We start from the raw sequence: 13,470 nt of genomic DNA, 5'->3' as shown, positions 1-13,470 counted from the left end.
TTACAAAGTGGTGCATGGTGGGGCCTCCTTAGCATAAAAAATGACCCTAGGGCGGTGCAAGGGGCTTGTAAATATGCCACAAAGTGCACTAACACTCACCCCATTAGACGACGTTAAACCGGTTGACCTTGGGCCTTTCAGTGCTCGAAGTGGAGAAGTTGAACAGGTGACCTTGGGCCCTTTGGTGCTCTAACAAATATCAAGTAGGGAGGAGGCGAGTCGGTTGATCATGGCTGTTATGTGCACCAACACGCACCCCCTGGAGAGAAATTGAACAGTTTGACCTTGAGTCCCTCAGTGCTCTAACACGATCCCAATGTGGAGAAGTTGAACTGCTTGACCTTGGGCCCCTAGGTGCTCTAACAGCACCGCATGGGGAGAAACTGAACAGGTGGATTTCGCGCCCCTAGTTGCTTGCCGTGCACTGCTGAACACCACCCGCGCGGTCCCCTTGGGGAGAGACACGGGGGTCCATCCCGCAGTATCTCAGGCGCTGCTGGAAGCTTGCTGCTGTCGCAGCCAGTGATCTGGCCCGGGCTTCACCTGCTGCACGCGCGCGGCGCTCCTCCCCCTTCCCGCGCAGGGTGGGGACGGACATGCCAATACATGGGCGCGAGGCAGTGGCAGCACAAGAGCCTCGCGCTTCAGCTCCCCGCCCGTCACGCAAGCCGCGCGGCCCGCGCCCGCACTTTTCAAAGATGTGTTCGGAGGAGGCAGCAGCGTTGACGCCCGGGCGCCCGGCAGGCTCCTCGCGCGGCCGTCGCGCGGCCATTGTCTCCAGCCTCCCCGCCGGGCGCGTGGATCTAACTTCTGGGCTCCACTGAAGAGCTGGGGAACCGCGAGGAGTCCGGCGACGCGGAGCGCAGCAGACCCGCGGCTCCTGCAATGAGCAACGCAGCACATAAGGGAATGACTGGACCGCTCAGGCGCCGGTGGTCGGGGGCTTAAGCCCTCCCTGAATTTCGGACCTGTGGGCGCACATGTACTGTTTTTGTTGACTGCTGTTGTCCGTATGTGTCTTGAGCTTCCAGAGAATAAGCGATGCCAGGCAGTGTTCATCCCCGTTAGGGATGCGTCTGCTGCAAGAATGGTGTCCGTTAATGATTTAACATTTCCACGTTTGGAGACCACGCTGCGCTGGGGATCTGCGTGAAAGCGCCGAGGATCGCCTTTGTCTACGGTGCCTGCAGTTATCTGGATGTTGTAAATCAGGGCTTTAAATGGATACATAAAAGTGCTGGTACTCACAGTCCACAAGACCGGTTTGCGCTTGAGAAATGTAGGCACTGTCCTATTAAATATATCGCACCAGTGCCGAGAAGTGCAGGTGCACCACATTTATAATTACAGAAGTGCAAGTGCTCAGTGCCGGACAGTACCTGCCCATTTCAAGCCCTGTTGTAAAGCACTTTACGATGCTCCCCTCTCGGTCTCCCCCGCCAGCTCCTGGCGCAGGCTCGGCGGGGCTTCCGTGAGCCCGATGCAACTTCTGAAGCACAGCGTGCAGCGCGCAGCCCCGTCCTCCCAGTGACCCGGGGAATGGCGAGCCATGTATTTTGGTAGGAAGAAGACGCAGGAGATCTACAGCTCTACCATGGAGCTCTCGGAGGTGAAGTGCACCAGCGCCAGCGAGGAGCTGTACACCATCAACCGGACCCCGGCCACCCCCCGGCCCAAGCGGCTGCTGTGGCAGAGCGCCGTGCGCCACATCACCGAGCAGCGCTTCATCCACGAGCAGGGCGGCGGGGCCAAGGGTCTCTCCTCCCCCGAGGGGGGCCCCTACGCCCCCAACAGCCGCCACTCCGGAGGGGACCGCCATAACAACGGGGGTACCAAAGTCTTCCCTGAGCGCAACAGCAGCGACCTGGGCTTCCTGCACCTGGACTGCGCTCCCAGCAACTCGGACTTCTTCCTGAACTGGGGCTACACTTACCGGGGGGTCATCTTCCCCACCCTGCGCAACTCCTTCAAGTCGCGGGACCTGGAGCGCCTCTACCAGCGCTACTTCCTGGGCCAGCGGCGCAAGTCCGAGGTGGTGATGAACATCCTGGATGTCCTGACCAAGCTGACCCTGCTGGTCTTGCACCTGACCCTGGCCTCGGCCCCCATGGACCCCGTCAAGGGCATCCTTCTCGGCTTCTTCACTGGCATCGAGGTGGTGATATGTGCCTTGGTGGTGGTGCGCAAGGACACCACCTCCTACACCTACCTGCAGTACAGTGGGGTGCTGACTTGGGTGGCCATGGCCACGCAGATCCTGGCGGCCGGCCTGGGCTACGGCCTGCTGGGGGACGGCATCGGCTACGTGCTCTTCACCCTCTTCGCCACCTACAGCATGCTTCCGCTACCCCTCACCTGGGCCATCCTGGCTGGGCTGGTGACCTCCCTCCTGCAGATCGTCATGCAGCTGGTCATCCCCAGGCTGGCTGTGAAGTCCATCAACCAGGTACCACTGCTGCCCCTTAGTTATAGCGCGCGGGAGATGCTGCACGCGCTTCCCCTGAAATGTATTGAGTCCGGCAAGTGTGTCTATTGTTTGGAAATAATGGTTGACTGTTCCAGAGGCTGGTATCACCCTGCCCCACTTTACAAGGGACGTTTATTAAAACAATGGAATTGCTTTAGGAACTGCATTCATTAATTCGATGTAAGTGGCATGTATCCCGTGGTATGTTTGATCCATGTAGCCCATGAATTTCACCAATGTCTGTTCATGCCTAAATCGCTACCTCCTCTTAATAACTGAATGTCTAGCTACTCAGGACCACGCTGCGAGGCTTTAGAAACAGACTAGTAAGCATTTTATGGAACCACTCGGCAGCGCCCACAAAAGACATGTCACTGGGATGGGCAGCGTCCAGCCTTTCTGCTCACCCGAATTCCTAAAGTGTGCTAGCGCGCATGCAGAGCGGAGGGGGACCAGGGAGCTGGGTGTGAATCCCAGTTTACACATTTGACGATATTTTATGATCATGGACAGCCTGTTAAAATACACCTTATATACTTGGTGTCTCAGTCACGCGCCTTTCATTCTGCGGATTATGTAACTTTAAAAACGTTTTTTACAACAATTCTTCGCAGGGTTACACAAACTCAGACTTGGAGGCGTTCGCCCCTGAAACGCACCCTGCCTGTTTATTTATAGCGGAGCGGTGAGACGGCGCGGTCCCGGCACCGTGTGCTGCCCAGCGGTGTCTGCGTGTACCCGCTGCGCACAGGCACTCCGCTGCCTCCATTCAGCACGAGTCTTTGTGTCAATGGGCCGCGCACCGATGTCTGTTTACCCCCAGAGAGCTCCGCATCGGGCACTGTGCACCGCCTCCAAAAGTTGCCACCAGCAGCCTGTGTGGTGCAGTTTACAGTTCTAGAGCTGTGCTGTTTTCTGGGCTTCTTCCGCGCACTTGTCAGTGAAGCGTGGGTGTGTAATGGGAGGACATGCCGGCGTAATTGAATCGACTTGATCTTCTTCCTCGCCCTAGGTTCAATTATTAAATTGTCTAATACATTATTCAAATGATGGACGAGGAAGGCGTGCGGGCGCTGAAGGAGCTCTTCAGCCTCTTAACCCCCATCTCCGGGTTCAGCTCGTCTGGGAGCTGTCCGCCGGCTCTCGGTGCTGAACTGCTCTCGCCTTCCCAGTCATCCACACACTCGCATCTGGCGCCCTCTAGCGGCGCTATTTCCTTCTTCAACCTCAAGTCCCACAGATGACTTGTGTTGTGATTGCTCAGGCGCCTGATAAAAAATGCAGTACATTCTCAATGAAATGTTACCTGGCGATTTCACAAGTAATCAATAATGTTGTTACACACCCGCAGTCCAACGCAGCAAGCCGCTGGCGCAGACTAATGTAGGTTAATGGGAGGGCGGACTCAGGGTTCACCAAGGGCGACCTCTGCAGCAGGAGGCCTCCTGCACACCTTGACCCACAGGCCCACCCACTGATCAGTGTCCGTGAGGGGGAGGCCGGACCGCCCGTCACTGCCGGGGGCGGGGCGGCGTGCTCTGCTCACCTCCTCTTCCAGCCTGGCTGGATATTTCGTCTTTGGCTGTCAGGGTGGTGTGGAGCGCGCGGAAACCACCGGAATGCCCGGATATTCAGAGCCTGTCAAGGCTTATCGCTCCTCACACAGAGATTGTTCTGAACATTGCAAACACGTCGCATGGTTTGTTGGACGGCTCGCTAGATTTGTTGACCTCTGTTCGAAGTAAATGGCATTTTTAATGGTTTTGGGGCAGTCTTCTGTCATGGTTATAAACAAGACTTAGCATTCCAGAACGAGCACACGCTTTAATAGCAACTTTCACGCCCCAAATATGACATTTTTACTCTCTTTTAAATGGTATTGTGTTCGTGCGAGATGCTTGCGTGTTTAGGTGTGTGTGCCTTTCAGTGTGTGTATGTGCGCGAGTACATAACGCCGACGAAGAACCACGCTGTCTAGACTGCGGCACATGAACTTTCATTTCATTTATTTGCTGTCCATAATGATAAAATGCTGTCTAATCAGATATGATTTAACACTAGATATAGATTGAATGTAGTAAGTGCAGTGTCGGATACAGGAATTACTGATAACAGAATCCCCCAATTGATCATTTTGGCAGACAAGGGAAGCGACGTACCGAGAGTTAAAACATCTGCCCAAGATTGCGCAGTTTGGTCAAGTGAGGAAGCCGAGATTCAGTCCGTCTTCTAGCTCCAAATTTGTAATGGAGCCTTTAGCTCACACCGCCTCCTCCCTCCATGGACGTGTTTCTTCGCTTTGGCACACTGTGGTTGTGTGCACCTGTAAATGGCGTGTGTGACCTTGAGGTATGTTTCCTGTTCCCTCAGTGCAGACACGAGTCCTCGGGCGGTGTGAAGAAACCCTGCCTGTCTTCAGCGCGAGACCACTGAGCTCTCTGACCGTCTAAAGCAGGAGCTGCCAAGGCTGGGCAGAGGTGTGGCGAATCATCCACACTCCATTGACCTAAGCTGCTCTGCCAATGGAGAAATACAATAAGCGGCTTAGGACAAGGAAGTGCTGCACTCTATTAAGTGCCAGCGAGCACCAGAATAGACTGCGACAGCTGCAGGCTGGCAGGCCCGGGGAAGCCCGCCATTGGCCGCGCAGGCCTTTTAAAGGGGACACCCAGCGAAGAGTCAAATTGTATTTTTCTCCTAACCCAGCTTTGCTGTCTTTCAGCCAGCATCGGGCTATCACAGCCATGTATAGACCAATAGAGCCCGCATTCCCAACAGCAGGCCTCGCGGGCTGTCTCTGTGTTTGGTGATGCCAGGGCGGGCCGTGACAGCTGTTGTCACCCCATTCATCCTCTGCATGTAATCCATTCAGTTTTAACTCGACTGTGTAGTCGGCAGAGGCCCTCATAATAAACTACAGCTTCCTTCGCTAGGAACACTGCGATTGTCTCAACCGGTCTGCAGTGTTTTTACAGTCACATTTCCAGGGACGAGGCTATCCACAGAGCAGCAGGTGCAGCGGCACCGGTACCCAAGGAAGCTAGGGGATCACTGAAACTTTTTCCCACCCAGCAGAGGGCAGGAGGTCCATTTTCTTTGCTCGCATTGGGGCCCATTACAGCCTCCCTACACAGCTGCCGGGTTCCACGAGTGAACGTCTCGCCACAAAGTTTACGAGGACAAGTGACTTGGCAGCACTTAGAGGGTCATCTCTTGTGTTAAGTAGCAGCTGGCAGGCTGAAGCCTGTCTGGGTGTGACGATTCTGTTTTGCTTCAGAAGCTGGGAGGGGGCAGCCAAGGGACGAAAAAGATCGGAAACGCAAACTTCACGGTGCATGTAAATACGAAGACTCTCATTACGAGGTGGGGTGTTTATTGCATCTGATACATAGTAATACCATCGGATATGTTATTTATCGGGTGCAATAAACAACAGCTACCCCGGGTTTTGGGTGAATAACATGCTGATTTGCGAGCTTAGTATACCCAAATCTGCATGTTTTTGCATTGCGTATTGTTTTCTCCTGTTAAGCTCCTGCTGACATTTAATCAAAAGCAAGATTTTTGAAGTACCCAGCAATTTCCGGATTCAATAAATACCTCTCGACTCGGAAATCCAGCCCCTCCACCCAGTTTTCTACGAGGTCATAAAACACTAACCTACTTAGAATCAAGATGTAAAAGTGTTCTGTCTGATCACAAAATACTGGTTGGTACTAGTTGTTTGCGCATCAAGTCGCCTTAAGCAGCATGTTTTGTAAGCACTAAGCTAGACATAGCGTTATGGCATATGATTTGTTTGTCTGTTGCTGCACAGACAGCTGCAATTCCTACACCTGAAATTTACACGAATTATGTCATATCCTTGAATTATTTCACATAATTGCATTGAATTATGCATCGCAACAGATGCCTTCATTTTTAGGTTCTCCCTAAAGTGTGGTGTGGGTATAACATTTCTAATCTGAACACACGATCCAACAAGAGAATGTCTTCCATGCTGCAAGAAACCCTACTAACAATTCCTCCACACGTTTCACAAAAAAGATCCATTACTGAGTCACAAATGGCTTTAAGGGTTTGCTGGACCCTCGGGGCCGATTCCAAATCCAGGCCTGTTTGCAACACAGCACACATGATATGCATGTACCCAACTGCCCATGTTTCATGGAACACAATTAAGGAAGCTGTCTCTCATGTGAATTACCCTGTGTGCAGCAGGGGAGGGATGAGCAGCTTCGAAAGGTCTGGGAAGGTCTTGGCTCAAGGTCCATTGTGTGGCCCTGGTTGTACTCCTTGCATTCGGGTGACAGTCTCCTGAGTAGATCGAGCGACTGTGGCTAGATGTCCCTTGCGCAGTCTGTGCTCGATGTTGCTTGAGAGGCCCTGGTTGGATGCCCCTTTAGCAGTTTGTGCTCACTGTTGCTCAAAAAGACCTGAATGAATGTCACATATGCAGTCTGTGCTCCATGTTGCTAGAGTGGCCCTGGCTGGATGTCCCTTGCGCAGTCTGTGCTCGATATTGCTGGAAAGGCCCTGGCTTCATGTTCCTCATGCTTTTGACTCAGGGTCTCTCAAGTGGCATGTGCTCAACTGTGTTCAAGTGGCCATTGATAGAAGTCCCTCACACAGTCTGTTCTTGATGTCACTCGAATGGCCCTGGCAGGATGTCCCTTGAGCAGTCTGTGCTGGATATTGTTTGAGTGGCCCTAGTGTGATGTCTCTCAAGGAGTCTGTGCTCGATGTTGCTGGAGAGGCCCCGGCTCGATGTTTTTCATGCAGTCTGTGCTGGATGATACTTAAATGGCCCTGGCTAGATGTCCCTTGAGTTGTCTGCACTCAAGGTTGCTCGAGTGGCCCTGGCTAGATGTTTCTCTTTGAGCATGGCACACTGTTACCAGGACATGTGTAGAGGTGTCTGCTCAGTCCAGCATTTGTTTTAATGTAAAGTAGAAGGAGGAGCCTGTGCAGAAGATGGCTTGCACATAGCATTTGTAGAAACAAATTTGTTTTTAGAGATGCTGGGATGGAAGAATGTGATCATCTACAGTGAAGTGACCCTAAACAGACAAGGGAGTTGCACCTAAGCTTCTAATGCAGACTGAATCTCTGATGATTGCCAGATTGAGTTAATGGTCTGACTGCCACAGGTGGCTTAACATCCTACTACTTACAAGTTTAACTAATAAATATATACATTAGAGGGCAGATTTACTAAGATTTTGTGCCATGGTTGCATCATATTTGTGGCATTTTTGGTAGTTACTCAGCCATTCAAAACCACTTTGTGTGGTCTTGCGTGGTTTAGTAAATACAAACTAACATAAGGCAGTGTATAGCTTTGGGAAGGCATTCCATGGGTGGAGCATGGGTGTTCCCATGCATCCACCCATGGATTTTGGTGCATTCCATGCTTTACAAAGACGTATAAACCTGGGGATGTGTCAAAATGCTACATCTTCCTCATTGTTATTTCCTTTTACCACATGCAGCATTTTGCAGTACACAGAGAAAGAGAAAAACATTGTTAATAATTGTTTTTGTGGAGGAAGGTGTCCCTTCCTGCACAAAAACAATCTTGCCTGCATTGGTGCTAGGCAGCACATAGTGCACCAGTGCTAGGAGGCAACAGGAAGGTTCCATATTTTAACTGATATGGCACATGAAAACATGTTGTACACACTCAATAAAAAACAATTTACACTATGGAATTTGCTGATTAACAAAACAAGAGAAATAGTTCATTTTCTTATTAACTCAGGCAGTAATACAGAGCAAAATGAATAAATAAGTACATGAATTGGGAGAGATCTCAATTTCAAATTATATATGTAGGCGTTTTACTGTATGAAACATAAAAATGACAGTACATTATTGACACAGATGTATTATTCTAACAGAAAACTCCAAATATTGAGGTTAAATATCATGAGTCCATGTGGTGCACAGTTCTTCTTGAGATGACATTTGTTTAATCAATATTGTCCCCAGATCCATCTGTTTGACACAGTCCTTCATATGATAGCAGTATTCAGTCCATCAAAATGTATCCGGGTTGATACCAATCCAATTTTCAAACAGTACTTTCCTTGTTGACCATATATAGAATCCAAAGATATCAGGACCTTAATTTGCCACCAGCTCTTCCGTGAAGCAGATAACAGCCAGTCAACACGTGTTTCGCAGGGATGGCTTCCCACTTCCTCAGGGCTGAAGGAAAAGTTTGGAGAAAAACCAACACAATTGTCTGAATGCACAGCTCGAGTGCAGGTCTCATGATCTGGCTATGGCATGCATGCTGCAATAATCTCAGTAGTTGTATAGGCGACCATCGAGCAGTTTGAATCCATGTTCGTTTTAGGTTAATTCTAATTAAAGTCTTAATGTTGATCTCCATTTGGTGGATGGTGAACAATGCATCCAATCCGTCAAACAAGACAGATGGGATTCTGGAATTTAACAGGCCAGGATACCTGATACAGATGCATTTCCTCCATTGGTTTTGTGCACCTTTTGTAAGTGTTTGTAGCCTTTACTTTTTAGGTAATTCCTTTCTCACAATTTTCAGAATCAAACATTCTAGAATGGGTGGCAGGACTTTGTGACTGCAAAGGAATTTTACTCACTTTAGAGCTGAAGAATGGAAAGAATGTATTTCGCTTTTGTAAAAGATCGATAATATGGCTTATTTATTTATTTATCTATTTATGCATTCCTATAGAGTGCAGTTTACCCAAAGTGACCAGCGTGTTGTTTATATCACAATGCGAAGTGGACATACTTCAGCATTACATAGAAGAAGCTATAACGATCTAATACATTGTGAGCGATGATATTTAGTCACGTGAGAAAGGAGGAGGAGTAGGGTCAGATATAAAAGAAAAGGTAGATGAGAGATACTTGAGGCAGAATCTTTAACTGAAGATACATCGGTGGCGTGACAGGTGTTAGAGTAAGCGAAGGGAAAGCGAGTGAATGAGACAGAGTGAGAATAAGTTAGCATGAGTGTCACTGAAAGTGCAATGGTTAGCATATTTTATGCTAGTGAATCTGCTGCTGGTCATGGTATGCTGGAGGTAATTCTTGGCTTATGGGGACACACAAGATAACCTGCTGGTGCTGGCATATTAAAGGTAATTCGTGGCATAAGGGACGGCACCTGTTGAAAAATGTAGACCCTGACATACTTGTAATTCTTGCATTACATTGATACCTATGCCAAAATAATGGTTCTTTCACACTGGAGATATTAGTTGCCAATCATGGCATATAAGGGTGAGAGGTCTGGTTGGGGGAAGCAAACCTTGAGACAAAGCTGCCCTGACATAGATTTCTGACATTTGGGTCACCCATGGTAAATGGACAATGTCAATGGCAAAATTCTAGTACTGACATATTCTGTGTAATTCTTGGCATAAGGGGGTACCAATGGCATAATTGTGGTATTGGTACACCGGAGGCAATTCTTAACTTATAGATGCACCATAGGCAAGTTTTGAAAACAATGAAGTCAACCCATGGCAAGTGTTATTCCCTACCATTTTCAGGCATGGTCAGCTGCCACTGATCAGGGCTGTGCATAATTTTTATTAAGCAGGCTTAATCTCATGTAAAAAAAGAACATTTTCAGTTAATCAAGGCATGCAAAACGTTCTATTTTACTGATGTTATACCAACTGGATACTTTTTTACTTGCCAAGATCTGAGTTGAACAGTAAATGCCTTGCTGCAAATGTCAAGCTGGATGTGAACCACACTAGCAATAGTAACTGAGTGACTTACAGATGCTGTGAATGTATGTGGTAAAATGTGACGTGATTTTATCAGATAATAGAAAGATAAAGCACATACTCAGAATTGGGGGAGGTGTTGTCTTTCCTGTTAGGAGATGTGCCCCTGAATGAATTGGGGTTTGCAATAAATCAAACAAAATAATGAATTAAATAATCCTTCTTGAGTCAGATATGTTAGGAAACATAACAATTTAATTAGATTTTCAAATCATTATAGAAGGCAGAAATATGGCTAAGCAGTCAAATAACCTCAAAACGGGGGCTAGCATTTACGCAAAAATCAGTAGCCAAAACTAGATATAGTCTAGCACAATGCTAAATTAATGCAATGAGGTCTGTCAAGAGTCTTGCCTCGAGAGAAATATTAAAACTAGTCTAGGTTCTACCTATAAAAAAAACTCCGGCCCACATCCAAAAATAGCCCTTGTGCAATATCAAAATGCTCAGTAACATCATACAGTCAGCATAAGGTGAGCAAAAGATACATTAGCTCAGTAAATCACAATATAGAACAAAATGCAACAATACTTAATACCGTCCCCTAAATAGTAGTATTTACTTCTTATTTGGCCTAATGTCCTTGGATGAGACAGTACAAATCTGGTTACATGACAAACATTGACAGACATGGAGTGAACACACTGACTGAGATATAAGCAGAGAGAACAGGAAGAACCTGGAATAGCATCTCTTTGAGAAGAAAGCTTCTCCACAGCCACAAAGAGCAACACTCTACTAGAGGAACAAACGAATCACCAGGCATATTACATTCAACATTGTTTCAGTGCTCATGTTGCTGTATGTGGAGACAGTAAGAATGAAAACATGGTCATGTGTTGACTTTTTAAATGAAGTTAGGATCTAGGCTGGGAAACTTAAGAAATCATGGTTCTCACGAGGGCAGGAAATTACTTTCAAATGCAATTTTTTCATGCCTCTGAATAATCAGCATATGTTTATTATAAATCTACTCTATATGGTGTGGCACAAACAACCAAAATGCAGCCAAATGCTGTTTTTCTGCAAAGGCATGAAGTAGTCAACAAATGGCTGATTGGACATGGCTGGATGGACATACTGATATCTCACAGGTCTTCGGTGCTTGCCTCATGCACATTGTCCCATGCAACTGGAGAGTGCATAGTCGTGAGGGGTGGCTATACGTGGTGACTGTGGCTATACGTGGTAACTGTGGCTATACGTGGTAACTGTGGCTATGTGTGGTAACTGTGATTTTTGTCATCCAATGCCTTTTAATGTGTAACTAACTTATTTGCGAGGCTCTCCTTATTGTAATTGATATTTTTTCTACATAATAAATTACTTATATCTCATGCACAGCATAATTCTTTGAATATTTCAGTGCTTTAGAACACCACAATATAAGCATCGTTTGAACACTCAAACACAGTTTTCCACGTCGCATTTTAAAATGAAAAGCAAACGTGGCTTTCACTGTCCTCCATCCGAGGAAAGAGAACACACTTTCCAAACCAAGGGATCGTTCAACGCCATTTAGCGGTTGGAGCCCTATTTTTAGACATCTCACTTTGTAGCTTATTTTATCTGTATTGATTTCTCTTTCTGAATTGCGGAATTTCGTGTTTTGTGGTCACTTAAGTCATTAATCGGCAACTGCGAGAGGTGAAGGCCCTTCTAAAGATGTCCTTCCTTGTAATGTGTTCTCTCCATTTTCTTTTTCAGTCATGCGGGTTTGCACATTAGCGGTCCTCTTTAAATTCAATCATCTGCTCTCAGGGGTTCCGGCGAATTGCAACCAGGGGATGAGTTAGGATAAATATAGATACATAAAGTACAAGCTCTTTCAGTCGCTGTATGTGTGGTGGTTTGGGACTGAATACAAAAATATGTCCAAGTAATATTTAAGTGGAGAAAAGATCACATCTGTGATCACTGATGCAGCAGGTGCAGTGGCACCAGGGCCCAACTGCCTGAGGGCCCCGCTGAACCCTGATTATTGATATATGTTACTCAACCAGCGGTCAGGAGGGCATTTTGCTCTCTTGCACTACTGCATATGTCTCCCTCACCCCACCACTGGTTCAGACGGCACGTCCTACTGTGGTAAGGCCATCAGGCGGCCGGACTTCTGCAGATGCAATTGTGAGTTATGGATAGGGAAATGGGTGTTCGGGTGAGGGCGCCAGAAAGAGGTTGTAAATGTCCTCACAATCATTGGCATTTGCTATATCCCACACCCTCTAAACGTCTAGCCCTTCTCTTTTTTATTAGGATGGTATAAAGACTGCAGTTTGTGTAGGTAATGAGCCCAAACAAAGAGATCTATCAACATGGAAAAAAAAAGAACCTATTCCTGCAAATTTTCTGGAGCATTATGGTAAAGGCTCATAGGTCATGCATAGGAAATAAAGGAAGTTATAGTTTTTCTTGAGTTTGGTTTGGAAGGAGTAAGGAAGGCTAAATTCTGCAGCGACTTCCTTAATATAATCTACCACTCCCACTTTACTATTACCTTTCTTAACCATTATTCAACATAGCGAGGTCGATTCACAAAAGGATTTATGAGTACGAGATGTGCTCTTCACTCTTACATACCTTTGTGCCTCAAACCGTAACCCCCAACTCCCTATGAGCACAAGTGCAAAGAGGGAACAGCCCTCCTATTTTTACCAATTGTACATAAATATTCCCTGAATATTGGCGTTTTATTTCCTTTGTAGATATTTTGAGATCTATTCACAAAGGCATGTAGAGTAAGCAAAACAGTACTACACAAGTAATATTTTCGGTACTGCTAAATATCTTTGTGAAGTTGCCTCCAAATTGAAAGCAGTTACCCAGCTCAACACCTCCTCATAAGCATCAACTCATCACCCTAACCCTCAAACAAGCCCTTTAAGGTTTGTCTATTCTATCCCTACCTCTATTCTATCCTGTTTCATGGCCTTGACAATTACCCTAACACAAACCTTCCCTTTACATTTATCCTAACTCTAAGCATTTCCCTTGCCCTAAATATATGCCTTATCCTTACCCTAACCATAAATCTACTCCTTACCCTAACAATAACTCCTGATCTCTCCTGTACCCCTAACGTCACCCACAGCCTAGTCCCAAAAACTGTCCCAAAAACTATCCTTTCACGCCACACTAGCCCTTTTATTCAGCCCGAGCCTACTTACATTAGCTGCCTTAATACAACCATGAGTAGTGGTATCGGTGAGGAAA

General features: G+C 47.1%; 1 protein-coding gene across 2 annotated transcripts in view; it reads left to right on the top strand.

Moving 5' to 3' along the window:
• The first annotated feature begins 408 nt into the window (after nt 1–408).
• ADCY8 (adenylate cyclase 8) overlaps nt 409–13,470 on the top strand; it is a 915,978-nt gene continuing 902,916 nt past the window's right edge. The window contains exon 1 of one of the 2 annotated variants that reach the window (XM_069220762.1): nt 409–2,446. In XM_069220762.1, coding sequence (XP_069076863.1) covers nt 1,550–2,446 — 897 coding nt within the window. In that variant the 5' untranslated portion in view covers nt 409–1,549. The remainder of the gene's footprint in view (nt 2,447–13,470) is intronic. The other variant, XM_069220763.1, reaches the window with a different exon arrangement.

The sequence above is a fragment of the Pleurodeles waltl genome, chromosome 2_2 (genome assembly GCF_031143425.1).
Source record: "Pleurodeles waltl isolate 20211129_DDA chromosome 2_2, aPleWal1.hap1.20221129, whole genome shotgun sequence".
Lineage (NCBI taxonomy): Eukaryota > Metazoa > Chordata > Amphibia > Caudata > Salamandridae > Pleurodeles > Pleurodeles waltl.
Note: the sequence above shows the minus strand (reverse complement) of the source record. Positions and strands in the feature narration are given on the sequence as shown.